This window comes from Gadus chalcogrammus, chromosome 1 (assembly GCF_026213295.1).
Source record: "Gadus chalcogrammus isolate NIFS_2021 chromosome 1, NIFS_Gcha_1.0, whole genome shotgun sequence".
Lineage (NCBI taxonomy): Eukaryota > Metazoa > Chordata > Actinopteri > Gadiformes > Gadidae > Gadus > Gadus chalcogrammus.
The window spans coordinates 11,481,047-11,507,988 of NC_079412.1; the positions used below are offsets into that span (position 1 = coordinate 11,481,047).

Consider the following 26,942-nt stretch of genomic DNA (forward strand, 5'->3'; position numbering starts at 1 on the left):
TACGGCCAACTGCCGCAGTCATTTGAGATAAAAACACGAATGTAAATAGTTTTTAGGGGAATTACTGGGGAGATAAGCACTGTTTAGATAATAGAGTGATAACATTTTGTTATTGTGTTTCTAAACTTCGGACACTTTTCGATACCAAAAACAACCATCCTTTCAAATTCCAGTTTTATGCTGGACAGATTAGATGAGATTAGATTAGATACAATTTTATAGTCATTGCACAAGTAAGGAGAACCAGTACAACGAAATGCAGTTTACATCTAACCAGTAGTGTTTTTCCTTATGGCAGTGCTTAAAAAATAAATAAATAAATACCGGTAACTGTATTTGCTATGGGTTCAGGGATTCTTCCTTCAATTTGGAACGGACGTCATGATTATGTTTTAGCAGAAGCCCAGTGGCAGTACAGTGTAAAGTCAGACGGAGAGAGTCGGAATGGTCACAACAAAAATGATGAAATACCTTTTTGTGCTGTTGGCAGTCAGAATAGAAATGACAAAAATATGGCCTTCATTTTTATCGCATTCCATCCCAAAGTAAGCTAAAAAAAATAGACAATTTCAAGCCATTCAAATATTAGACTGGACAGATTTTTTCTTTTCACACACCTGAGAAATTACATGCAAATCAGAACAAAGGTTGAGCTCAAAATTTAAGCTCAGCCCTAACTAAGTTAACTCAATAATGTATTGAGCATGCTTCTTTGCAGAGGAGGAATCAATGATCCGGATAGCCCAGACTTTCTTTCAAGACTGGGCGGCACCAGTCTTTGAGAGCTGCACAGGTTGCTCCCTTTACTCTCTATGCTAACATATCAATTGAACTGTATAATATTATTTACGTTGACTAGTATGTATCTGTGTACTAATCTAGTGTTTCTCTCATTATTTTGTGTTGACAAGATCTTTATAGATATGCTTTGTAAAGGATAGTTCATGCGCTACTTTTTCTTTGTTAACCATTACGTTTAGATATTGTTGCTAGTAGTTTTGATTTGCTTCAGTTCACTGATATTTGCAGATGTTTTGTCGATATACAACAATATATATATTGTGGATGCCTTTGTTTTTTGTTAGGGTATTTTTATAGCAGTATAGTTATAGCAGTGAATGATTGTTCATCTTTTGTATGATGGATAAGATTAGTATTTCAATTACAAGTTCCAGTTCTCAATTTAGTTCCATTTTTGCTTTAACTCATTTCCTTGTTTTGGCATCCCTCCTGGTTCCTTATCTTTAGTACATTTCAAACCCCTTATGTAGATAGCCTTAACTCTGGTTCTTTGGAAAGAAATGATCAGTTTTACAATCTTCAATTATTTTACACCTTCTGCATTCAGACACTTGGGGATCTAAAGGCCAGTGTTGGTTGGCGGTTAGGGGTGGGTTTGGGGGGGGATTTCTCCATGGAAACTGTTCAATATCGTCATGACAACCTTCAACAGCGGGTGAACACGAAAACAATAAAAATGAATGAAGGGAAACGAGTGAAAGGAAGTAATCATGGAATCACATGTCGGCTTCTGTCACTCTTTCTTCCTCACTTTCCTTCTCTCCATCACTCTCTCAAACACTCTCACTTGCTCACTTTCCTTCTCTCTCTCGATCCCTCTCACCCTCTCAGCCCCCTCGCTCTTTCTCTCACCACTCCACTCTCTCTCTCACACTTTCCCTCTTATGCCTTCCTTCACTGTCCTTGCCCTGACATCCAGCTCAGACATACTATATCCTCTGACCCTATCTTGATTCATGCAAGATAACATCTGATCAATCCCTGATGCTGAATCTACCTGTTGGCAGGGATGGGTGTAACTACTAGTAAACCTGTGGAAAATGGGCAGATGCTACGATAAAGTGCCGCATCTTGTTTTGATGGTGTCGTTACAACAGGGGAGGTATCAACCATGCCGGGGCTTCTAGTCAGCCAATTATCTCCAGTGTGACTTGTGTAAGACACACAATATATCCTCACTGGAATTAGCTAACCTATTGGGATCACATAAATTGCAGTGTGACTGCTAAGTAACGCACAACCAATTCTTTGCTAGATATTTTCCAATCTGTGAACTTGCTTCACAGGACAACACTTAAGGGTATATAATAGCTCCCTTGACAGCTATTTACCACAATATAAAGGCAGAGGTTAAATAAGTTGGAGTCACTTTGAAAGTTAGCACAAGTACAGAGTACAGCGTGGTTGAATAATAAAAAATGTGATGTTGTGAATATGTCCCACTTGTCTTATTAGGCAAAATGTGTTATTTCTATCAGCGACAAAATAACTACACTGAATCCCGAGACCCTGTCAATTTAGCCAAATAACTCTCATTCAGCATAAGTCTGTGACATGTTGTTATTGTAGAAGCGTTGTCGCTTTCATATGCATGCGTCTTTTTTTTTGGGACTCACTCGCTCACGTTAATCCTCCCCCCTCCCCATCTCCTTGACACCACAGTGCATCACTGTGCACTTCTCATCACTCTACATGAAAACACTCCCCATGGGCAACAGCATTAATGATGATCACGCCCAGAGCACAGTTATGTGTTGACGTCAGTGTGTGCATAAGTGTGTGCGCGCGGGCTTTGTGCATGTGTGTGCGCGTGTGTGTGTACTTGACTCAATTCAATTGACACGTCCACACCAGGGTTGACTCGCAGGTTTGTTATGGTTGCGTACGAATGCGCTCCGACGAAGTGTTTGGAAGCGACAAAGTGTTTCTACGTGCGTTGTGTGTGGGGGAAGGTGAGGTGGTTGTGAGGAAGGGGGAGGTGGTTGTGAGGAATGGGGAAGGTGGATGGGTGGGTGGGTGCAGGCGTGCAGCTGAACGTTAATTGATGTTGCCTGTCATTCCAGAATCTCCGCTTCCATCTGTACATCTCTGGTTCATAATCCAAGCGCCATGTCGAGGGAGCCATGGCTATGATGTCCCTTCTATTACAGTCGGTTCAGCTATACTTCATCATCACTAAAAATAGAGGTGATTAACGACACACTGATGGTGTGGCCTAGTGTGCAGGAAGTTGAAAAATGTGAAATGTTGAATTATTTAATCGAAATGTCCAACGAGCGAGATTCCACAATAAGACTCCATGGCGAGGTGTTCAGCATCCACATGGAGAATTATCATTTTATTTTTGCACTTCTGCATAGAAACACATGCCCAAATGGAACAAGATACTGGAGAAAGGCAACTGCTTAATAGGTGTTGGACACACGAAATTAGAAACCAAAGATGTAACGAGTCCCATGTGGAAACATGGAAACAAACGGCATGGTTCCCTTTAGAAATCCGAGGTTAGAAGATTAAGAAAAAATACATAAATAAAATAACCTTTCCCTTTCTGTTTGTTGAAATAATGCACTTGTTTGCGTTATGATTGATATACGGAGAACGTTTTTTAGATATATTATTTAATATATGTATACATTGCTACATATAATTTCTTCTACATAAATACAGACTTTTGTGTCAGCACAACAATTGGCCATAAAGTAATCGAGATACAATTACATTTCCTTTTCTTTATTAAACATAAGGCAACTATGGTAGACCATGATAAATATACGTCACCAGTACTCCTTGGACTCCATGTGAAATGGTTTACACTGATCTAACACATGTGAAAGTGTCAGGGAACAAATCAAATTACATTAGGCTACTGCACACATTTAAGCTGCTTTTCTCCACATTAGGCACGTCTGAACCGGATGGACCGGTCACAGAATCTCCCATACTGCACTATTGATGTTTCATGAAATTATACAATGCTATTCCATAGAGTCTATTGTACATTTGGTCCTTCTCTCAACCAGCACTGACGCGTCAATGGTAGACACACTTTATATAACAGACTGACAACAGCATTCCATAGATGTTCCCATATATTTCTTATTGAAACTGTTTTTCTTTTACAAGACTACTTTGACACAGGTATTTCCTGAGCACATCCGTGCAGATGGCGTTCTCCTGACAAATGTCTGAACTTGGTCGCGGTGGTCTGTGTCGAGGTGTGAAGGGTGGCAATGGCAGGAGACAAACCCACACACACCCGCGTGCATGGCCTGTTGTGTTAATTATGACCTTTGAGCTGCTTAACTTTGAACACCAATCTCAGGCTTGACTTTGAGATCACAGTACTATGGATGCTTGTGTTCGATCTCAAATCTATAAGCGTATCTATTTATATATAATAAATATATATATATCTATTTATATATATATATATATATATATATATTCTATTTTTGACACCGTATAACACATTTATGGAGCTAGCTAGCTTGAAGAAAAGTTCAAAATCAAACTTGTTGTATTCGTAACGGCACGCTATTTTGTAAACTAATGCTTAGTTTGTGGATGTATGAAGGCAACGTGATCCCAATCAAAAACACACTGGATAGAAACCTATAACCGCTAATAACAGACTAACATTGCTCTGGACCAGTTTCGACACATCCATAAACGATGCACATATGAACTTAAATGGTTTGTAATGTATTGTACAATGTTAGACATGCAAAACATGCTTTCATTTAATAAATGTTAAAACATAGAAATGAGTGATATGAGTGAAATAGTGATGGCGTGTCCATTAAGCACATGTTCCTCTACCATGTGATTTTATGTCTTGGTAGTTCACGGGAAAGAAGAAAGCACAAAATCCCGTCACACACACACAGTTCATTCATTGATTTCCCGAAGGGTCCTTGGTTCATCAACAGATCGCTGTTGTCCTTTCTTGATCCGGATCAGGTGAGAGTCGTGACCTCGGGCTGGGCATAGATTCCCGTTGCAGCCAGGATGTCTTTACAGCTCTCTTGATGTGGAGGGAAACACACGGCACAGAAAATACAACTCAGCGATACGACAGAAAAGATGACAAACACCAAAATCTCATCGCTGCTAAGATAGGTCGGTCTCGAACAGGAGCAAGCATATTGGACGAACGCAGATCAGATCTACATGGGCCGAGACAAAAGTGGTTTGGATTTTGATCGAGCATGACGCTAATGGTTATCTATTGGAGGCGATTGTTATATGATGCAGTAGGGGATGATGTAAGACTGTTGGGGTGGTAGCAAGCAGCTGGTATATGTGTGGAGGGATCAACAAAAACAAAACAATGTTCAATGAATATGCCCCGAAAGGGCAGGATTTAACGGAATACAAATGCATGCATTACCCCCTGCCATCATTAAGGGGGGAATCAGTAAAATAAATTGATCCTTTAATTACGTCATTGCTTTTTCATTTAATTATACATTTGCATTAAATAAATGGCCAAACAAACATTCAGAAGCATCCAAACTAAACCGGAGCCCTTCTGGACCCCCCTCCCCATCCAGCTCCACTTGGCACAGTCCATTGAGGTCTGATCACTCACACCTGTGCATGGTTCACCCTCAAAAACATGATGCCGGCAAGATTAAAAAGAAGCAAAGAGAATGGGTATATATTTATAAACCAACTAGTAAAGAAAATGCAGATTAACTAAATAAATAGACAAGTGTAATGCATATTAATACATCCTCGCATATGGGATCATGGAAACCCTCCTATGCTCATCCATCTTAGCCCTGTTGATCAGTCAATGGGCATCTCCTTAGTTGTTGGTCATTATGCACTCTAAATCATCTGTTGTGTTGTACACATCAACACACTGAACACACTGTTCAAAGCAGGGGCGTTACTGTCGGGGTGGGGTTGTTTGTGTTGGTGGTTGCTAACGGCGGTAACTGGCTGCCTTACCTAATGTATGAAAGCTCTACTGTTTCAACTCCCTTTGCGGCTTCCACAGCTACTCTGCTGTCAGGCAACCATTTCCTGTAACTGATAACCATTTAAGTATTTTCAGAGCTGCCTGCATACATCTGTCTTATTCCCTATTTCCTGCCAAAGTGCGCGGCTAGCGTATCAGCCATAACCTACATCCTGTGCAATCCAAGAATTAGACACATCCCCTACGGGCCCAGGTTCTGGCAGGCAGTCATAATCCCTTTGAATCTGTCCAGTTTTAAAACAGCTGTAAAGACTGTAGGCCTACAGGGTTCTGCATGGTTTACCCAATAATGAAAGACAGATGGATGCAGATGCATTACAGAAAGTTTGATGCTTTTATATTTTTTGCAAATACAGATGCACCCATACACAAGGGAGCTTAATTTATACTATATACAGAGATCATTGTCTTAAATACATAAATGTAATTATAGTCTTTGCTCTTATATTCTCTGTTGAGTTTTTCCATTGCAAGTGCTGTTCTCTGTCAGGTTTAGCCCTTCATGGCATCAATAGCCGTAGTTGAATAACATGGCTCCCAGCCTTTTACCAACACCACCCATCACCAGCCGTCCAATCAGAACACAGCCACCTTCTCACCACACCTACCTGCTGGCGGAGTGTTGTGTGTCTTCGTGTGAAGGCATACCATTAAGATGCAGCGTTTACAACACACTTAACCGCAGTCCTAGTGTGATGGCTTTTGAGGGAGAAGTTGTAATACTAAATCATTTTTTAATGGAGGGAAGAATAAATGCAAGAAAAAATTTAACCCGCTAGGCTTTGTTTGTGTGTGGATGGATTCTCTGGCATTATATTCAATTTGCCATGTCGGCCGTCAACATCCACCGCTGACAAGACGGAGCTCAACACATCCACAAACACTGCGCACACAACGCGCACAGCACGCCTGCTGTTCTCAGAGCAGAGTGGAACATTCACAGCTTGGTTGGCAGAGAACAGTTTTCTCTATATTATGGTCTTATGTTAATGACAGTCACAAAATAGCATTGATTACTATGTTTACCGTCGAATACGACATATTAGCCCTTTCAACAAAGGGAAGAAATTTGATTTTTCCCCTTTAAAGTCATAAACGCTATCTTACTTGTACGCTATGCCCTATAGTTTTTGCATTGAAAGACGAAACTAGTAAATACAATTTATAATCTATCAAGGAACCTAATCACTTGACCCTTGGCTACTTGATTTGAAGATGACATAATTTTGGTAGTACTTACTGGCTCCGTAGTCGTTGGAAAGGGGAGGAGTCAGGGGTTATTAACTTGATTGCAATCACCGCTAGATGCTGCTAATTTCTACACACTGCACTTTTAAATATTATGAAGCTAACAAAAAGGCCTCAGCAAATATTTTTCTTACACTACCAGAGCCCCGATGGTACACTACCAGAGCCCCGATGGTAAACTACCAGAGCCCCGATGGTAAACTACCAGAGCCCCGATGGTACACTACCAGAGCCCCGATGGTAAACTACCAGAGCCCCGATGGTACACTACCAGAGCCCCGATGGTAAACTACCAGAGCCCCGATGGTATGGTACACTACCAGAGCCCCAATGGTAAACTACCAGAGCCCCGATGGTAAACTACCAGAGCCCCGATGGTTCACCAGCAGAGCACCGATACGATGGTACACATTACCAGAGCACAGACGGTACACCAGCAGAGCACCGAACCACCGGTGCACTCGCTCACTCAGCACGACCCCATCCCAGCTCCGCCTATTCAAGCACCGTGCCGTGAGCGTGCGTGCAGTGGTGCGGTTATACATTCAAAGGGTGTGCGTGTGACTCACCAGTCCGTATGGTGGGCTCTCCTGGGCAGGAGAAGTCCCCGGAGGTGAGCAGGAAGCAGGACGCCTCCTTCTTGCCGGGCTTGTCACGTGGGCGGGAGCAGCGCAGGGACCACCTCTCGCTGGGGGACAGCGGCTGGGTCAGGCTGCAGCCCTCCTCCTCCGACAGCGCCACGTTGGCGTCCCCGTTCTGCTTGGAGTCTGGCCGGATCGACAACACACACACCCGCCGGTGTAAATGTCAAAGCTTTTAGCAAGCAGCCCTCGGCGGCTCCGCAGGAAAAGGGTAGATTACATAACTGAAGGAATGTGTATTGCTGGGATGACATCCAAAGTAACATCGATATCCACATACTGGAGTGCCTGGAAGGGGATTTGAAAGGTGACATATTATACCACCAGGTGTGAGTGTGATTAGCCGTTACAAGCCGTTTTGAAAATCTACCTCTTCTGACGTCACGAGTGGGCGTGTCTGCCTAGATGTGTGCTGGATAGATGGGTCTACCAGTCTATCCAGTGGACTGTAGCAAATGTTGCTCATCTATCTGTCATACATCTGGGTGGACACGCCCACTTGTGATATCAGAAGAGGCAGAACTTCAAGGCGGATTGTAACGGCTAATCACACTCACACCTGGTGGTATAATTTGTCAAAGCCGTTGTGGCAATACCTTACCCCGTCATTAAAAAACTAGGGATTGATTGCATCAATTATAAACATCGTCATATCAATTAACCTTCCCACTAACACACAGGCACACACACACACCATGGCATAGTTTGTTATGATTAAATTAGGGGTGGGAAAAAATTGTATTCTTTGATGCATCGCGATTCTCTCTAGTACGATTTCGTCTCGAATCGATGCAGATAAATTAATAATCGGAATTAAAAATATATAAAAAATAATTATAATTTGAATTTGTTCGCCTGCTGCAACATTTTGTTCGCTAGTGAGGAATAATTTTAAAATGATTTAATTTATCTTCAGTGTGTATTGGCCAATCAGATTTGTCTTGACACGATTGCGATTCAGCCTCTGCATAGCATGCACGCAAACTCACAGCCAGACACAAGAACTCCTTCTAATTCAAGAGCAGCTTTTTCTTTAATGACATAGAAAAGATTAGAAAGAAAAGAAAACTGAAACATATTTTTTGCATACTTCCATATTGTGTTGTAATGCAAGATGCATTGATTGTTCATAGAAAGTCATATTTGTGACAAAAGCTTTTTCTCTAATAAAATATTAGATAAGTTAATTAATCTGTTGATGTCTTTAATGATCATCACAAAAGTAGGAAGTGATTATCAAACTCTGAGTAGCAAACTCAGATGTTTATCGATGCATCAAGATGCATCGATAATCGTTTTAGAATCGAATCGTTGAACTCATAATCAGAATCGAATCGAATCGTGAGGTGCCAAGAGATTCCCACCCCTGGTTTAAATTAGAAATAAAGGTTCACCCTCCCATCCCTTTTGAGTTGATTGTATTTGATTAACATCAGTGCTGGCTGGTTGGTGCACGGGTGATACAGGTGTACGTGAGAAAGGGGTAAAGGCGCCAGACACACTGTATTCAGACGATGTGCTTGAATATATTAGAGATATTCTGTTGGGACCATATAACTGGATAGCAGAGACATTCAACTGATGTTGACTTTTACCTTAGATGAATTAACCTTTTTCTTATTTATGGGTAATTAACGCAGTGATTACTGAAGAACAGATTGTTCATTTTGGTTTCTAGGAAATAAGCATCAGGACATACCAACCAATAAATCAATAAAACATATGAAGCTCATTTAAGATTAACCTCATCAAGTAAATACTCTTGGAGACAAGCTAGCAGTATGTGACAGACCCCCACAAAATCCTAATAAGTTTTAAGTAAGTCAGTAACTTAAATCATAACGTCAACGTCGGCTTGGGAACAAGAGTGTCGTGCTCATGCTCTAACCTGAGCGATTCCTGGCGACCGTCTCGTCCTTGGCCAGGGGACAGGTGTCGCTCTGGGTGCTGTCTCTGTGGGAGATGCTCTCCGACTTCCCCAGGGACGCAGAGTCCGTGGGGGCCTCCGGGTTGGGGTTGTGCTTCTTCTTCTTCTTGGGCAGCTTCTGCTTGGCCATGGCCAGCGAGTAATACATCCCAAAGTTGTTGACGATGACCGGCACGGGCATGGCGATGGTCAGGACTCCGGCCAGCGCGCACAGCGCCCCCACGATCATACCCAGCCAGGTCTTGGGGTACATGTCGCCGTAGCCCAGCGTGGTCATGGTGACCACCGCCCACCAGAAGCTGATGGGGATGTTCTTGAAGTGCGTGTGGTTGTGGCCCGTGGGGTCGTCGGGGCTGGCGCCGATGCGCTCGGCGTAGTAGATCATGGTGGCGAAGATGAGCACGCCCAGCGCCAGGAAGATGATGAGCAGCAGGAACTCGTTGACGCTGGCCCTCAGCGTGTGGCCAAGCACGCGCAGCCCCACAAAGTGACGCGTCAGCTTGAAGATGCGCAGGATGCGGACGAAGCGCACCACGCGCAGGAAGCCCAACACTTTGGTGGCCGGTTTGGAGGACAGGCCCTTCAGGCTCATCTCCAGGTAGAAGGGCAGGATGGCCACAAAGTCGATGATGTTCAGCAGGTTCTTGATGAACAACACCTTGTCCGGGCAGTAGATGATTCGCACCAGGAACTCGAAGGTGAACCACACCACGCAGATGCCCTCCACCACGGTCAGTATGGGCTTGGTCACCGTGTCCCACTTCTCCTCCTCCCTTGTGACGTTCCCCACGACCACCAGCTCTGTCCAGGTGTGTATGTCATTGAAGGCTTGGTGGGTCTCCAGGCAGAAGGTGGTGATTGACACCAGGATGAAAAACAGGGAGGCAAACGCGACTCCCTGAAAGAAAGAGGAAGGACAAGTTAATGGGCGCAGATTTACCATGCATAGCCAGGCGCAGCTGTTGTATGGTGTTTTAGCTGTCAGGAGAACAATCGTCCCTTCTGATTGGCCAAAAGCTGTAGAACAAAAGCTGTGATTTCAAGATCAGCGATTATGTCTGTGAGAAAGCTCAACAAGATTCCTTGAGAAAATAGCCCCCGTTTCAAATCAATTACAGCTATGCACACACTCACAGAGTCACGCTGAGAGACTAATGGGATTCCATTAAGTCCAGCCATCGTCTAACCTGCCACTCACTGACAGCAGAGAGCTGGCTACATGGATACAGCTGTGGGCACTGACATATGTTTGGTTTAAGTGGTAAACGTGCTCCCACTAGGGCAAATCATGCATAATAACAATATTGACCATCATTGCTATGCTGATGACACGCAAATCTATGTATCGCTATCACCAAATGACTATCGGCCCATAGATCTGCTGTGCCAGTGCATTGAGCAAGTGAAAGACTGGATGTGCCGAAATTTCCTTCAGCTAAATGAGGATAAAACAGAGATAATTGTATTTGGTGCTAAAACGGAAAGGCTTAAAGTAACCCAACACCTTCACTCTCTGTCCCCTGAAAACCTCAATCAAAGCCAGAAACCTAGGGGTTATCATGGATTCTGATTTACATTTCGAAAGTCACATCAAATCAGTTACAAAATCTGCATATTATCACCTTAAAAATGTAGCAAGACTTAGAGGGCTCATGTCCACAGAAGACTTACAAAAACTTGTACATGCCTTTATCACTAGTAAGCTTGATTACTGCAATGGTCTCCTTACAGATCTCCCAAAACAAACTCTAAGGAAGCTTCAGCTTGTTCAGAATGCTGCTGCTAGAGTATTAACAAAGACCAAAAAATTTGAACATATTACACCCAATTCTTAAATCGTTACATTGGCTTCCTGTAGGTCAGAGAATTGATTTTAAAATCATGTTGCTAACCTATAAATCCCTACATGGTTTAGGCCCAAAATATTTAACTGATATGCTTCCACTACATAAGCCTTCTAGAACACTAAGATCTTCTGAGACCAATCTGTTAATTATCCCCCGAGTAACACAAAACATGGGAAAGCAGGATTAGTTACTATGCAACAAATAGCTGGAATAAACTCCCTGAGGATTTAAGACTTGCCCCAACTCTGAGCACCTTCAAAACAAGATTGAGACTTTTATGTTTGCTTTAGCTTTCTGCTAAATCTTAAATACTTTAGCTTTATTTTACTAAAATGCCTTTTTAACTTTCCCTTTATTTTCAATTTAATTTTCTCACTTTCTTAAATACATTGCACTTTCAATTTTACTTACTAAAAAGCCTTTTTCTATTTTACTAATTTCTTTGCATATGTTTTCTTTTACTTATCTATCATTTTATTTTAATGTATAACAATGTTTATATGTGAAGCACTTTGAGTCTGCCTTGTGTATGAAAAGTGCTATATAAATAAAGTTGCCTTGCCTTGCCTTGCCTAAAAAAAGATGCATTTCAAATGAAAGACCAAAACAAGTAAATATAATAGCCTCTTTGTCAGAAAAGAGATGACAATAATTGAAATTTAATTATGGATGTATCGCCTGAATTTGATTTTGTACATTGAAATAAATATAAATTACGTCACAATTATTATTTTTTTAAACGTCCCATCACAAAATGTCCTGTTTCACACGTCACATTACAGAAACAATGGTTCATTCCATCTCTTAGGAAACAATCCAAATCATTGGACACAATGGAAACCCTCCCTTGTCTTTATGAGAGTCTGCGTTTTCTACCTCGTAACATTAGTGAATCAATTCTTCCATCTGACGGCAGGTGTTGCCGTGCCTTGTAGGCAAGTTGCTTGTGAATCCAACACAAAAGCCACCGCAGTCTGTGTTTGTGTTGTCATTCATTCTGTGCAAACTAAAACGCAGTCTGTCACTAATGATCACAATAGTCTGGCCGGATTGTAGTGCCGCGCCGTGCCCCATCCTCTTCCAGCTGGTTAAATATGTACCTGTGCCATGGGTGCACTTAGCTTCCAGTCTCCTCCGTCCTGCCGCACACAAATCAATCAGTCCTATAGTGTTTGGGTCTACGGTATTGTATGAAAAGCTAATAAAGCACGCATGCATGACTTCAATGCCCATTACACCGGACGCATTGTGGGACAGCTAATCCTCCCCACAATGGGAGCGAGTGAGATGTATACACTGTGCAATGACAAGTGATTTAATTCTTTATTCTGCCTAGCCATTAAATGCTATGCTGATAACCCGGGTCCCTCCTGCATTCATATCTTGGGATGTCATCTGCTTTCACCACTGATTATTCATTCAATGGAGTTAATTCATTCATTCAATGGGGATTTAATAAAGGGCTGCCTCTATTAAAGTATGGATTTTAGTAAGTCGTATGATATTAAGTGTTTCTCACCTAGACAAAACCACAACTATACTCAGGGTGAAATGATAATTGAAACATCCATTGTCAGGCAAGATTATATATACTGGCTGAGTGAAGGTATCTGCACTTAACTAGGTTGGGTTAAATTATTATTAAAACCGTTGTAATCTCTTCCTGACACATTAGACTTTACGGTTCAATCGGAACAAAAACCCCATCTTGTATAATAAGCAGGAGTGCATCTTATGAAGTCTGTTTCCAATGTACCATGGGCTGCTACACTCTACTCTGTTCTGCTATGCTCTGACCCCTGACTCGCAGCCTATTTCATGTTTTTTCTACCTATACTGCATGTATGCTGATATAGTTTGAGACATAATTTGACCTTACCCATTCCCGCTCACCTTACCTGCTTTTTAGGGTTATGGAGAAAGAAAGAAATACGACCATCACTTTATACTGTAGTTCCCTTTCATAATTGTTTATATAGCATTGCACACATATCGACCATCAAGCCATAAAGCCATAAAGGTAGGGCAAAATCTGGGGAAGCTGAAGACGGAGAATTGGATCTAGAATTTAATTGAGGATCCAAAGTCAACAAATCGAATTCAACGTATGCCAGAGGTCATTAATTCTGCCTTTGTTCTCCGACACAACAGGAGACACAAGCAACATGCATCCCAAAAAACGGCACTATAGCCCATTTTATTAGTACCAGTGCTCTAAGAATGACAGTGTTTTAATCTGTATTTCCTATGAGTTGCACCGATGTGCGATAGCAGGCCAGTGCGTGTGTGTGTGTGTGTGTGGCGTTCCGTTTCCACTCCCTGCAAACAGATTGGGCGTGCCAACCTTTTATTATTTCAACATATGCACGCTTGCTTTCAGGAGACGAGGGGAGCAATGGCTGCAAGTTACTCTATAAACAGAGCGCAAGTAGACTCCATCTGAATTGGAGCACTCTGCCTCCTGCCATCGAGTGGAAGAGAATGGAGATCAATAAAAAGGATTTGCCACTCAGTGATATGACTGCGTTTGGGCTTCGCTTTAATCCAAAGTACTCCAGGTCCAGATGTTTAATAACAGGACAATTTAAATTCTAGTCGGCAAATGGCCGGTAAATGCCAGATAACCTATAACCTGGCATATAACGAGAGACACATTTCGAGATGGTATTGATAAGGATGTTGTATATTCTTGATAATAATATACAGCCCTACCCTCAACCATTACAATTTGTCTGTGGCTCCATGCGGGGTGTTTCCAGTACAGCATAGATTGCTTATGCCCATTATATTAAGAGCTCCTGTACCCAGTGGGCCTATGAAGACCAGAGTACGAGACTTCTGCCCCCTGGCCCCATCCTTACAAGAGTCCGTCCCCCCCCCCCGCGCGTTCCATGGCTACGGTTGCCCTGAGCATCACAGAACCCACTGTGTGCCCACGTGGGAACTGTTGCTCTGCGTGTAGGCTAATTAAGTTCGACTATGCAGCCGAGATACAGAGTAGCCACATGTGCCAAACAGTGGAAAATTGGCACAGGCTGTGACGAATTTACAACATTTACCGTGTGCATCGGTAGGTTATAACTGCGGATAATAAATGCGCGATGCAGATATGTTTTTCAAATCCAAATTGCATTCTATTCTGAAAATAAAAAAGAAAAGGTTAAGAATTTAGATGTTTGAAGATATATCTAGGATGCATGCAAATCACTACCGTGAATATGCAGTTACAACACCCATTCCTGCCCTTTAAATGAAAGGACATTTCTAGACAAATAAACTAAAAGTCTAATTTCCATGCAGGCTTCGATAGGTTTTAAATGTAGATTGTATTAATTTATATTGATACCAATACAAATACTAGTAGTATTTTTTTATATTCCAAGGTATTTTTAGGCTGCATCTATCAGACACAAGCATGATGCAAAGGCATAGACACACATGAACCAAAACGTACAAAAACGTCTGCACACACGCATACACGCACACACACACACACACACACACACACACACGCACGCACGCACGCACGCACTCACGCACGCACGCACTCACGCACGCACGCACACACACACACGTACACAGTCCCCCCCCTCCCACACACACGCACACAAACACACAAAACACACACAGAAACACACACATTTTCATTATGTTCAACTGATCCGCAATTTCCTAGCCTGGAGCTCCTCAGACAACGAAGACGGACATGCAGCTGGGGCCAGATAATGAGGGCGGTCCAGGCAGACAAACAAGTATTTTGAGGAGTGAATCATATGAACACCACACGTGTCTAGCGGCACCGGCACTTAGTGCTAACCCTGTAGGACAGCTCATCACAACAGGCCCCTGCCTGACACGCTCCATCAGAAGAGACGCGCTCATCACCGGCAGTTCTGCTTTCCCCCCTTTACATCCTTTCCTTCCTGTCCTCCTGTGCGCTGCCTTGTGGCAACAGGTTGCAGAATAATCACGCTAACAAGGAACACGAGATGCAGGTCTTTTTTCAAGCAATGTACCGGTTGATCAGAAAATGCCTGAAAAAGCATGTACATCAAGTGACACTTTGTCTGGACTCATGATGTGTCTCTAATGAGGATTTCCCCCGAACAGATCTACATGGTACAGCACATGGCTCAAGACAAGGCTGAGTCACCTGCTATGGCAGTAAAGAAAGAAAAAAACATTGATCGATAATTTATAGATTTATAGATGGCTTGAGAGAGATGGACAGATTCATAACCATATTCAAATTCAACATCTTTAGAATTTAACTAAGGAAGGCCCATTTCTGACTGAATGTACGTATGTCCGCATTTTTTATGCAGGTTGACATATGAATATATTACCCACAAAGACCACATGCTATTCTACAGTCGTTAAAAGGGCTATAAATACCATTTGATTTGCGAAATGAATATTTAATCTTCATCCAAAGAACTCAATATGATTCTGTTCCATAATCCCTGCATATGCGATGCGACTGTTATTTCACCCTACCAAAGCAATACATCTTGAAGATTTAGTGCCACTTATCACACTTCTGTGTGCACAATGAACGTTGACTGAAGGTTCGGATGACATGCGCACATTCTGTAAACGCTAGTGTAGGAAACGCCTGCGCAGCCCGATAAAAAGGAGGATCCCCAAACCTCAACTGTGCTGTCTTTGTGTGTGTCTGTGTGTGTGTGATTGGGTCCCAGCGGTATTTTGTCTATCTACATGGCAAACGATTTACACCAGACCTAAACAAACTGGCGTATCTGCACACTATCCTCTCCAAAGGCACCGCTGAGAGAAAGGGGGTAGCCAACCAAAACTAAATTATACTTTTTACTTTGTAAAGTGCTATTAAGATTTATACTTGGCTTCTGAAATCTTGAACCCGATGCCTGATAAAAATAATACTATGGCACTGATCTGAATGACCTGGCTGGATCTGAAAAGTGTTACCTCGGGGACCCTGAACCGTCTGTGTGCTTGTTTCGAAGTGTTACATCAGGTTTTCTGTTTAGTTATGGAACCATCAAACACCGCCACTGTATTGTCACAATACTGAAACAGTTCACAGAATAACTTTTCCCGGGAAATGGTCATTTATAATCGCCTCACATTCAGGGTGGTCTCCAAATGTTCCCGTATATATGATGCGTCACTGCTAAGTCACACTAAGCAACTCAACAAACTTTCAGACAATATGCCACCATGCAAACATGTGGGAGAAGGCTTCAAGATCATCTCCTGCACATACTCCCCCTTTGGGGTCTGTTTTAAATATTGCAGCAGGTCATGCAAGAGAAGATAATGTAAAATGTGCAATGTACTATGCATTCTGCAATATACAGAATTGTAACAATATCATTTAGCCTAATAATGTATAAGTACCTGAGCCCATTGAAAAACAATTGCAAATATGTACTTTCTTGCTTATAATTTGTTACTTTTTTAAGGTTTTAGTTGATATTTTTTTTAACATGTCATCTCAAGCACGTTATTCTTTTCATATATATTTTATGTTTTCTTGCAGTGTGGGCCTGAGCCCGAACATTTGAATCCTATGAAAATAAAAAAAAAATTGTTTTCGTTACCCTCAAATTTGTATCTACCGGTAGTCTTTATATCTACAGTACATCGGGAGCAGGTCCGCTTTCATGGAGGCCGCCATGTTGCACCGCCATGTTTCTACACTAGCTCAGAATGGACAAATGGCTCCACTGAGCATTCACCATGGCGTTATACTATAAGTGTCCTAGAAGCTCACTCGGAAGCAAACATCAACTCACAACTGCTGCATAGATGGCGCTCCACCCACACATCCACACACACTGGGGCGTTATATTTAAGTGTATATATTTATATATTTAAGTAAAATGTACCTTGGTGCGATCAAAATTAAAATGCATTCATCTTTAATAAATGTTCCAATAAAAAACAAAGATAGCAAGGTAGTAAAATGGCATCAATGATTAACTGCCAGCGCATGCCTACTAACCTAACATTATAGGATACATACAAGAGATGCAGTGGAAGGTGCTTTAATGCCTGCAGAGGGTCAGCGGGTGCCCAAGCAGTCTGTATACCGACCACCGTTCCAGCAGATTCCCTAGAGGGGACACATGTCAGGGGCCAACCAGCTATTGAGAAGGCGTGCAAAGATGGCATGACCCAAGCCAGGCAGCTGGGGAGGCATGGCCGGAAAACAGCAGCAGCTGAGCAGCTGTCCGACCACAGTCATCTCCCCCAGCTGTGGACCGTCCCCTACAGCTGCTTCTGATAAAGACAGAGCGGTTCCCCACACAGAGCGGAACAAGTCACCGGTTCCGTGAACTATTAAAGTAAAAGTATTTAGTTCCATACACGCCACGGCGGTGTGTTTGTGTGTGTGTGTGGGTATGTGTGTCTGCTTGTGCATGATTGTGTGTCCAAGAGAAGCTTCTCCAACAGCCGGAGTTCCAGTTGTCATCGCCATGGGGTTAACAAAATCGGAAGATCCTCATATTATTCAATACCAAAGACAATTGAAGTCACACAGCTGAAAATAGACGGCTTATCTGGTTAAAGCAAATTAGCAAAAACGATAGATTTGATCAAGTGTGGTTAGAAAAACAGAATTTTCTTGAAAGCCAATCTACACTCCACATCAGTGGAGTGTGATTTGAGTGTACCTGACTGTTTCTGTTACAATACTTGTCAGACACATAACCACTACTATGTTTTCAGAAATACTGACTTGTTCTCAAGATCCCAGCTCTGATACAGATCCTAAAAGACCATTAAAGCAGCTATGTTGCTCGAGTGGAAAGGCTTGTTATGAATGTGAATTATGGGTGATAGGAGAGAGTTGTACATTTAATCAAGCCGCACTCTAATGCATCTGCTGCTCTCACAGCAAGAGGCACCCTTTTCTTCTCCGCAAACATTGAAGGCTAAGGCACAACAAACAAACATAATTACATAGGATTAGAACCCCTCCCCACCCCTTTGTCTCACATAAACACACCTACACACACACATACACACATACACACACACACGCACACAGACACACACCATCCATAGTCCGTAGTCTCTAGAGGGATCGGTAGGTGACAACCAAGCACTGGACCTAAAGACCTTCTATGTATAGAAACTGGCAAAGGAGGAGAGGGCTAGCAGACTGGAGAGATTCACAAAGTCTTTTTCACAATGAGTCACCAACAAATACAGATGGAGAAATGTTGGCAGTAGTGGGCCATAATGATATTCTTTTTCTGAAAAAAATTGTGCCTTATTGCATGTTACCTCTTTTTGGAGTGTGTGAGGCAGGCCACTGGCCTAATCATATAATCTCTTGCTGCGATCCAAGACATTATTTTTCACTAACCAGCATGGCATGTCTGGCTCCACTCTAAAGTGGCAGTGTAAACAGTGGAGCGTTCTTCTGTTTACACTGCCCCTGTACTATCACTATCATTGCTTCTCTGGATGCGTGCACATACTGTATATTGGCTATTCTGATAAACACGTTTAAAAAAGGGCTGACTTTTTGTAATAACTTCTGTGTTAGATAACCGTTTACTTTGCATGTTTTCTAAAGTTGGAACATTGTGGTGACACAGGTGTCATTCGGACATGCCAAATATAATGGATTTGGAGTTTCCATATGGATTTCTTTATCTTCTTGGTTGCAATGCAACACCAACGGTAATGCAGCTACAGACCTTACAAAAACAAGCATTACAATCTGAGCTCGGTCTTATCCACGTATTTGTCTGTATTACTTTATGCTGTATTAGGACTCTGAGATGTACGCTATATCTGATTACATAGCAAGAGCTCCAATTAGTTTTAGCCTTTGTGAATGAATCAAAGTGGTACAATACCGTTGCCCATGTACGTGTTACACTCCCTGATGTGAAAGCATTTCCAGACCTATGGGATTAGGGAAAACCGCCTTTAGTGGTAGCTCCCCTTACACTGGAAGACACCAGTCTTTGTTGATATTGTAGCGGATATGGCGTGTAAATGATGGACATCCGCTTTTAAGAATCACATTACGTGAGATGGACTTAAAGGTTCTTGGAAAATAAAAAGGCCATAAAGGTAACATGAGTCTCTGAAAAGGCACTCTGCAGCCTTTAAGGGTGCACATATTGAGCACACATACTGCACATGTGAATGAGAGGAGGGTGGGCTCAGGACTTTAAAGATAGTATAGTATTTGAACCTTTTTTTACTTCATGCCATCTTTTTATATTCTTTGTCCACTCCACCGTGAGCCAAGGTAACAACATTTAATATGTGCACGGGTGCACTTATTGAATGACGATAAAAGAAGTCTACGTTTAAGTCTAATACAGCTTATCAACTATGACCACAATGCCATTATATTTCGTTTAGCTCTTTCTAATGTCTGCTGTATTTTTGCAGCTGCCATCACTACAAGCCAATTAGGAGCTAATTAGGCGCTTATTGATCATTGAGAGAGACCTATGTTTTACCGATACACATGAAAGCTATTCACTGCCATTTGCCAGCCAACTGCTAATGTCCTTCAATTGCCTAACTGTGCTTTCAGACTTACCTCCATGAGCATCCTGCTCTCCCGCTTTGTTGCACGGCCATTTGCTGCAAACCACTTTTGAATGCTTTGTGTTCTCAACTATACTCTCAGATGAAAACACTCAAGGTGCATGTGTGGCTTGGATGCAGTCAACTAGAGATGGTTGTCATCCTTACACCATGTGTTAATATTTGTTGAATATCCGATACAATTTTACCTTAAAAAACGAATTCACTGTCAGGAATTGCTTACCACACATTGCTTACCTGCCCATATGGACGGCACGCGCCTGGTATAGGCAAGGCAAGGCAACTTTATTTATGTAGCACTTTTTATGCACAAGGCAGACTCAAAGTGCCTCACATATAAACATTTTCATACAACAAAGAAAATAATAGATAAGTAAAAGAAAACATATGCAAAGAAATGAGTAAAATAGAAAGTGCAATGTATTTAAGATCAGATCAACAGTCTCTCTGGTACCCACGTCGGGACTCCAACCCGACCTGAAGGAATTTGGTACCCAAGTCGGGACTCCAACCCGACCTAAAGGAACTTGGTCCTTTCTCTGGGACTCCAACCCGGTTTCTAGTCAAATTCTATTCTAGGTATCTGATTATATTCTAGGACTCTAACCCAGACACACGTCGGGACTCTATGTAAAGTAATACTCTAATGGAATTAATTGGCTAAAGTCACACACCTCGAATTTCTTGCAATTGGGAAATATAAGTTTCTCTTTCACTCATATGGGGGGGGGGGCTCAGAGGGGGTCTCGCCCGCGGTGTAATTCAATGTAGAACCGCCACTGCATCTGTCTTTGAAGTGAATCCATTAGTCTTTATTGTACCTTTGTTGCTTCCGAATGTGCATAGGTGACACTAGCGTGTAAAAAAGTAATAAAAATAAAGTAGAGCTACTTTACAACGTATGATACCGAGATGAATCGTGTCCTGCTTTAAAATCAGCTGTTGAAGCGGCTCGCATTACGCGCGCTATTTTATGGCGCCAACTGAAATTGACCTAGCAAAATGTATCCTGAATTGTTAAACGTTAAATGGACATACTTAAATGTACATTTTAATTGAGTTTATAGAAAACAATGCTTCTACTAGTCAACTTACCCTTGCAGCCCTGGATGAGTACGGATCCTCAAATAGGGCCCATATCTTGGGTTGCCAAACTTGGCAGCAGCCCCTCGACCTGTCGGGGCAGTCCTCGATGCCAAAACGTCTCGGCATTTCTCTGCCGTCGTCGGTTTCTTCAGGATCAGGGGGCTCAAAGGTATCAAGGGCCTCTTCCGCGTCCCTGTGTTGGCGGTAAGTCATCCAGCAACACGGCTCCACGTCGGTCTCGTCTATTCCCCAAAACGCCAGTTCCTCCTCGAAAAGAGGTCCGCATACATCAGCGGGGCAATGGAGCTTCCCAGTCCGATAGTAGTTCAACACATAGGCGAAGATACCAGGGTGCCTGTCAAAAAACAACTCGCTGGTGCTCGTCGGCGCCGAGTCTGTGTCTGAAGCCATCGGTTTATCTGCCGGGTCCGCCAGCCATGCCAGGCGAGTTCCCGGCAGGGTCCTGAGGGTGCTCTTGTAGGTCTCGTGTCGCGTGCCACCAACATTGATTGTTATTTTGTCTGAGTCTACCCCTCTCGACATCTCCTCCTTTAGACATGATTTAGACGGAGGCTTGTTACCTGACTTGCGTCCTCGGTAAGACGACACACACACGGAGCTGATCATTTAGATGGAGGGACTTTTTGATTTTCTTCCCTTGGTTATTGACAGATCTCTCCGCGTGGAAAATGCAATAAAATGAATGGTGAACCCACCTTTTATGGCGACCAAAATCCTTGTACTTGCTGTTTGGGATCATTTATTAAAAAAATACTTGTTAAACTGACTTGTTAGCCCGAGTGAAAAGAAGGCGCGACTGTAAAAACCACCTGTTACAATAAAACTCCGCGTAAAACGGTTCCAGCGCGATGGCGCACAAAAAATAAGTAATGTCCTCTAGTGCAGTGTGTTGCTTTGATGTAAGGAAATTGTCTACTTCAAAACACATCAACACTACGAAAGACTAATAGGCTCCTGCTTAGATGATAAACAAAAAGAACGGAGGATACTACTGAATCCTACCCCGTAGTCCATCAGGGATGAGAGGGAGATAGATTACCAGTGTGCACCTTTTCTCGCCAAAATATTATCCAAAATGTGTTTCTTTTAATCCACGCGAAAAAATATAATAAACATTTTAAACGTTTTTACTTAAAATGACCCAATGATGTCAATTGCGTTGCTTCATCAGACACCGACTGCATTCTGGAATTGTCAAAGGGTCGACTCGAGGGATGTAGGGTTCTCTCCTTCAGAGAATCTGTTGCTTCTCAACAAGTATCCTCCCTCAACGACTCACACCAGGCAACACAGCCGCTGTCTAGCTTAACCCTATGGTGGCCGACCCGTCTACTGGTGTTTTATTGAAAGGCTCATTCTAAATATGGCTATTGACCAATTATTGAACCTGGAAATGTATGAAGCTATATAAAACAGGTGTTATACGGGTTTGGCTTGGGCATATCTAGAGATATTTTACAAACATTACCACTCTCATAAAAAAATTTCGTTGGTGTGGGTAATTATAATTGTCTGTTACTGTGAACTAAACGTGATGGGGAATATAGTCTAGGTGTACCATGATTTGTATGCATCATTCTTTTATATGATGCATATTAATTCATTAATTTATACACAATTCATTTTAAGCTAAGTTATTGATTTGAAGGCATTCTACAATACATTTCAATACACATCATGGGCACACTACCTAACATCCCTATCCGAGTGTGAGGCAAACTGGTTGTCAACTAAAGACCGCCATCTAGTGGAATTGTTACTTTCGGTTTGACAGCTTCACAGATGTGGCTTAAATATACCTTGTTATAATTTGTCTCCAGGTGCTGTATGATGTAATTACGGGATTTCGACGGCAGATTTAATTCATCACGTAAAATGCAACTAATCGGCCATCTACATATGGAACGTTTAAAGGTGTGGTGGAATATGAAACTAACAACATCTTAGTTTGTGTTGGTTTTATTAGGATAATCAAAGCAGAAAATACACATTGAAAAGAATAAGAAGTGTCATCAACAGTCCTACCATTGCTGAAACATTAGGCCTACATGTGTGGTTCATTTAAAGGCCCTTCAACTAGTCTACTTCCTCAATGGTGGGGCCCTTTGAACTGGCTCCCTCCTGTCCCCCACAGCTGCCTCCTGCTGAGGCTCCCCCCTGGTACAGATTTGAAACGACAGGGTTGCACACTTTCTCCAGTTCCTTCTGCTGGTGCTGGTACTCTTCCTTCTCTGCCAGCTGGTTGTTCTCTAGCCAGGAGATAGTCTGGTTGCACTTTTCGATGACCTTCTTTCTGTCCTCCTCGCTTATCTTCCCTTTCAGGTTCTCGTCCTCCACGCTGCTCCTCATGCTGTAGGCATAGGACTCCAGGCCGTTCTTGGCTGTTACTTTCTCTCTCTGAACGTCGTCCTCTGCCTTGTACTTATCTGCGTCCTGCACCATCCGCTCGATATCCTCTTTGCTCAGGCGGCCCTTATCGTTCGTGATGGTGATCTTGTTTTCCTTTCCAGTGCTTTTGTCCACCGCAGATACGTTCAGAATGCCGTTGGCGTCAATGTCAAAGGTCACCTCCACCTGAGGCACCCCCCTCGGTGCAGGGGGGATGCCAGTCAGGTCAAACTTCCCGAGGAGGTTGTTGTCTTTAGTCATGGCCCTCTCGCCCTCATACACCTGGACCAGAACCCCCGGCTGGTTGTCAGAGTACGTGGAGAAGACCTGGGTCTGCTTGGTGGGGATGGTGGTGTTACGCTTGATGAGAGTGGCCATAACCCCACCGGCGGTTTCTATGCCCAGGGACAGGGGAGCCACGTCAAGCAGGAGCAAGTCCTGGACATTTCCCGAAGTGTCCCCCATGAGGATAGCCGCCTGGACCGCGGCCCCATAGGCCACGGCCTCATCCGGGTTGATGCTCTTGTTCAGTTCTCTGCCGTTGAAGAAATCCTGCAAGAGCTTCTGGATCTTAGGGATTCTGGTGGAGCCGCCGACAAGGACAATTTCCTGGATCTGACCCTTTTCTAGCTTGGCGTCACGCAGGGATTTCTCCACCGGATCCAGCGTTCCCCTGAAGAGCTCAGAGTTGAGCTCCTCGAAGCGAGCCCTTGTAATGGAGGTGTAAAAGTCAATGCCTTCAAAGAGAGAGTCGATTTCGATGCTTGCCTGCGAGCTAGAGGACAAGGTTCTCTTGGCTCTTTCACATGCAGTACGAAGCCGTCTCACTGCTCTCTTATTTTGGCTGATGTCCTTCTTGTGTTTTCTCTTGAATTCTTCGACAAAGTGTTGCACCATGCGGTTGTCAAAGTCCTCCCCGCCCAGATGCGTGTCTCCTGCGGTGGACTTTACCTCGAAGATGCCATCCTCAATGGTGAGGACGGACACGTCGAAGGTACCTCCACCCAGGTCAAAGATTAGGACATTTCTCTCTTCTTTTTTGGCTTTGTCAAGACCATAGGCGATGGCCGCTGCTGTCGGCTCGTTGATGATCCGTAGCACATTCAGGCCTGAAATAACCCCGGCATCCTTGGTAGCTTGCCTCTGGGAGTCATTAAAGTAAGCTGGGACGGTGATGACTGCATTAGACACCCGTTGCCCCAAGTAGGCCTCAGCTATCTCCTTCATTTTGACCAGAACCATAGAGGAGATCTCTTCTGGGAAGAAATCCTTGGTCTCCCCCTTGTACTCCACTTGGACTTTGGGCTTTCCGTTATCGCTGATGACCTTGAAAGGCCACAGCTTCATGTCAGCCTGCACAATTTGGTCATCAAACTTTCTACCAATTAAGCGCTTGGCATCGAAGATTGTGTTGGAAGGGTTCATGGCCACCTGGTTTTTCGCAGCATCTCCAATGAGCCTCTCTGAATCGTTGAAGGCCACATAGCTCGGTGTGGTCCGGTTTCCCTGGTCATTTGCGATAATCTCCACTTTGCCATGCTGGAATACACCCACACAGGAGTAGGTGGTGCCCAAATCAATGCCTATTGATATTCCCTTCGCTGAAGACATCTTGGTTATTTTGGTTTTGTACCTGGGGAAATTATTAATATGTCAGTGTTAATATAAATCTTTGATGATGAAGCCATCATTTTATTTATACTTAAAAACATAAAATGTTACGCTGTTTGAGATTTTTTTATATAGTATGTATATATCGTCTTTCCGGAAGTGTACTACTGCCACAACATAACATTTGATGTTTTTAGTATGAGAGAATTATCTTAAACGAACCTATCTTGTAATCTGGAGAAAACTATAGCTTAATAATTTAAAGAATTTGCATGATACTGAATTTATCTCGTAATACGAGAAATTATCATTACAGCTATCATAAAGATGTTAATCTCAAATCAATATATCGAATAATGATTGACTTCATATGTCCTGTGATTCTGTTGAGCTCTCGCCAGGGATTTACAATGATAATAATATTAAATCAACAGTGTAATCTAACATTTTCATACAATCTCTTACTTACTCTATATCTGAAAACTCCTTTAATCGCCTGAAGGATCTCAGTCGAGTCCTCTAAAGTAGATGTCGCTTGAAGCTGGTCTGTCCTCTTGATTCTTCCAAAAAGTCACACCTAAACTGACTCCAACCCTTTGCTTATATAGTCAAAAGCAAGTTTCTAGAATGCTCTCAGCTCCCCAGCCTCAGTGAGTCAACTGTTAATATTAGCAGATGAGGCAGTGGGGGCTGGGCCAGTGAATATTCTAGAGAAGGCCAGTGAGCATTGAAGCCCGGCCTACTGTCACTCGGCCAATAGGCCTAGCTGTTAGAAATTGAATGACCGGTATGCAAAGAATGTTAGGTAAAGCACATTCAGCAACTTTCATGAAGGGGTTCACCCTTCAGCTTTTCATTGAGAATAATGGACGTTTACACTAGATCTCTTAACTTGCTTGACCTTTTAATTCTCTTGCTCACTATTTTTACCTTATGTAATGTCAGATCCAGCAGTCCTACTATGCTACAGCAGTTTCTGGGGGAAAACGGCTCAGAACCTGGACGGATATCAAATACTGCAAGGAATGAAGGTCCTGTTACGCCCTGTTACATTACACCCCGTTTCCTATTTCGATACACCCGTTTCCTTTTTCGATACACCGTTTCCTGTTTCGATACAGCACGTTTCCTGTTTCGATACAGCACGTTTCCTGTTTCGATACACCCCCTTTCCTATTTCGATAGGCCCCGTTTCCTGTTTCGATACAGAGATATTCTCAGGAAAACTAATTAGCGTGAGTGGATGAAGCCCTCAAAAGGGAATTTTATAAGCTGTATTTCTAAAGTGGCCAGGCTACACGCTGTTGCTTCTACCATTACACATTTTTGCAGTTTACTAGTGATGATGTAGTCGTGTACGCCAAATTCATGCTTACATTGATATGAAGCAAAAGAAAGTGGCTCATTCAGATTTGAGCTTGTCTCCAATCATTGTAAGACTATAAGTTATAATCACACAAAATCACTGTGCTTAAATGTGTTTTCTTTTGATTTCTTGAAAGACAATGATGACTTTATTGCTAATTGAATACATGATTTTACATACGTGATGGTACATGGGCTACATTTGAATAATTACTTTATTTGAGCTTACTCTGTTGAAAAAAATCAGTTTAAATCATATGACAATATAGTCTCAAATCTATTAACATTTAGGGAATGTTTAATATATTATGCAGAACCAGTCAGAGAAAGACAGTGTTTATGTTGATAACCCCAAGTGGTTATCCACTTGGGGTTTAAAGTAATGTGGAAATGCAATCTACTCCTTAGAATCTCATCAAAAGGCACATTTATACCATTTAAGGTTTACC

General features: G+C 42.7%; 2 protein-coding genes across 2 annotated transcripts; both read right to left on the reverse strand.

The window, feature by feature from the left end:
- Window positions 1-4,224: 4,224 nt before the first annotated feature.
- Window positions 4,225-22,939, reverse strand: kcnc4 (potassium voltage-gated channel, Shaw-related subfamily, member 4). The gene is made up of 4 exons (XM_056589398.1): window positions 21,118-22,939; window positions 9,569-10,505; window positions 7,609-7,806; window positions 4,225-4,828 (listed from the first exon to the last, which is right to left on the reverse strand). Exons 1-4 carry the CDS (start codon window positions 21,733-21,735, stop codon window positions 4,761-4,763), a joined length of 1,821 nt encoding a protein of 606 aa, XP_056445373.1. The 5' UTR covers window positions 21,736-22,939; the 3' UTR covers window positions 4,225-4,760.
- A 116-nt stretch (window positions 22,940-23,055) lies between these two features.
- On the reverse strand, window positions 23,056-25,793 carry hspa1b (heat shock protein family A (Hsp70) member 1B). Its single transcript, XM_056589387.1, has 2 exons — window positions 25,598-25,793; window positions 23,056-25,150 (listed from the first exon to the last, which is right to left on the reverse strand). The coding sequence occupies exon 2, from the start codon at window positions 25,126-25,128 to the stop codon at window positions 23,206-23,208; it is 1,923 nt and encodes a 640-aa protein (XP_056445362.1). The 5' UTR covers window positions 25,129-25,150; window positions 25,598-25,793; the 3' UTR covers window positions 23,056-23,205.
- Between the last annotated feature and the right edge of the window lie 1,149 nt (window positions 25,794-26,942).

Bases quoted from the DNA above. Each gene is read 5' to 3' on its own strand.
- hspa1b (XM_056589387.1), bottom strand. From the start codon at position 25,128: ATGTCTTCAGCGAAGGGAATATCAATAGGCATTGATTTGGGCACCACC.
- kcnc4 (XM_056589398.1), bottom strand. From the start codon at position 21,735: ATGATCAGCTCCGTGTGTGTGTCGTCTTACCGAGGACGCAAGTCAGGT. The intron at 7,807-9,568 runs GTTAGAGCATGA...CGATCCGGCCAG, and splicing joins GGTCGCCAGGAATCGCTCAG to ACTCCAAGCAGAACGGGGAC. The intron at 4,829-7,608 runs GTGAGTCACACG...CTCCACATCAAG, and splicing joins AGAGCCCACCATACGGACTG to AGAGCTGTAAAGACATCCTG.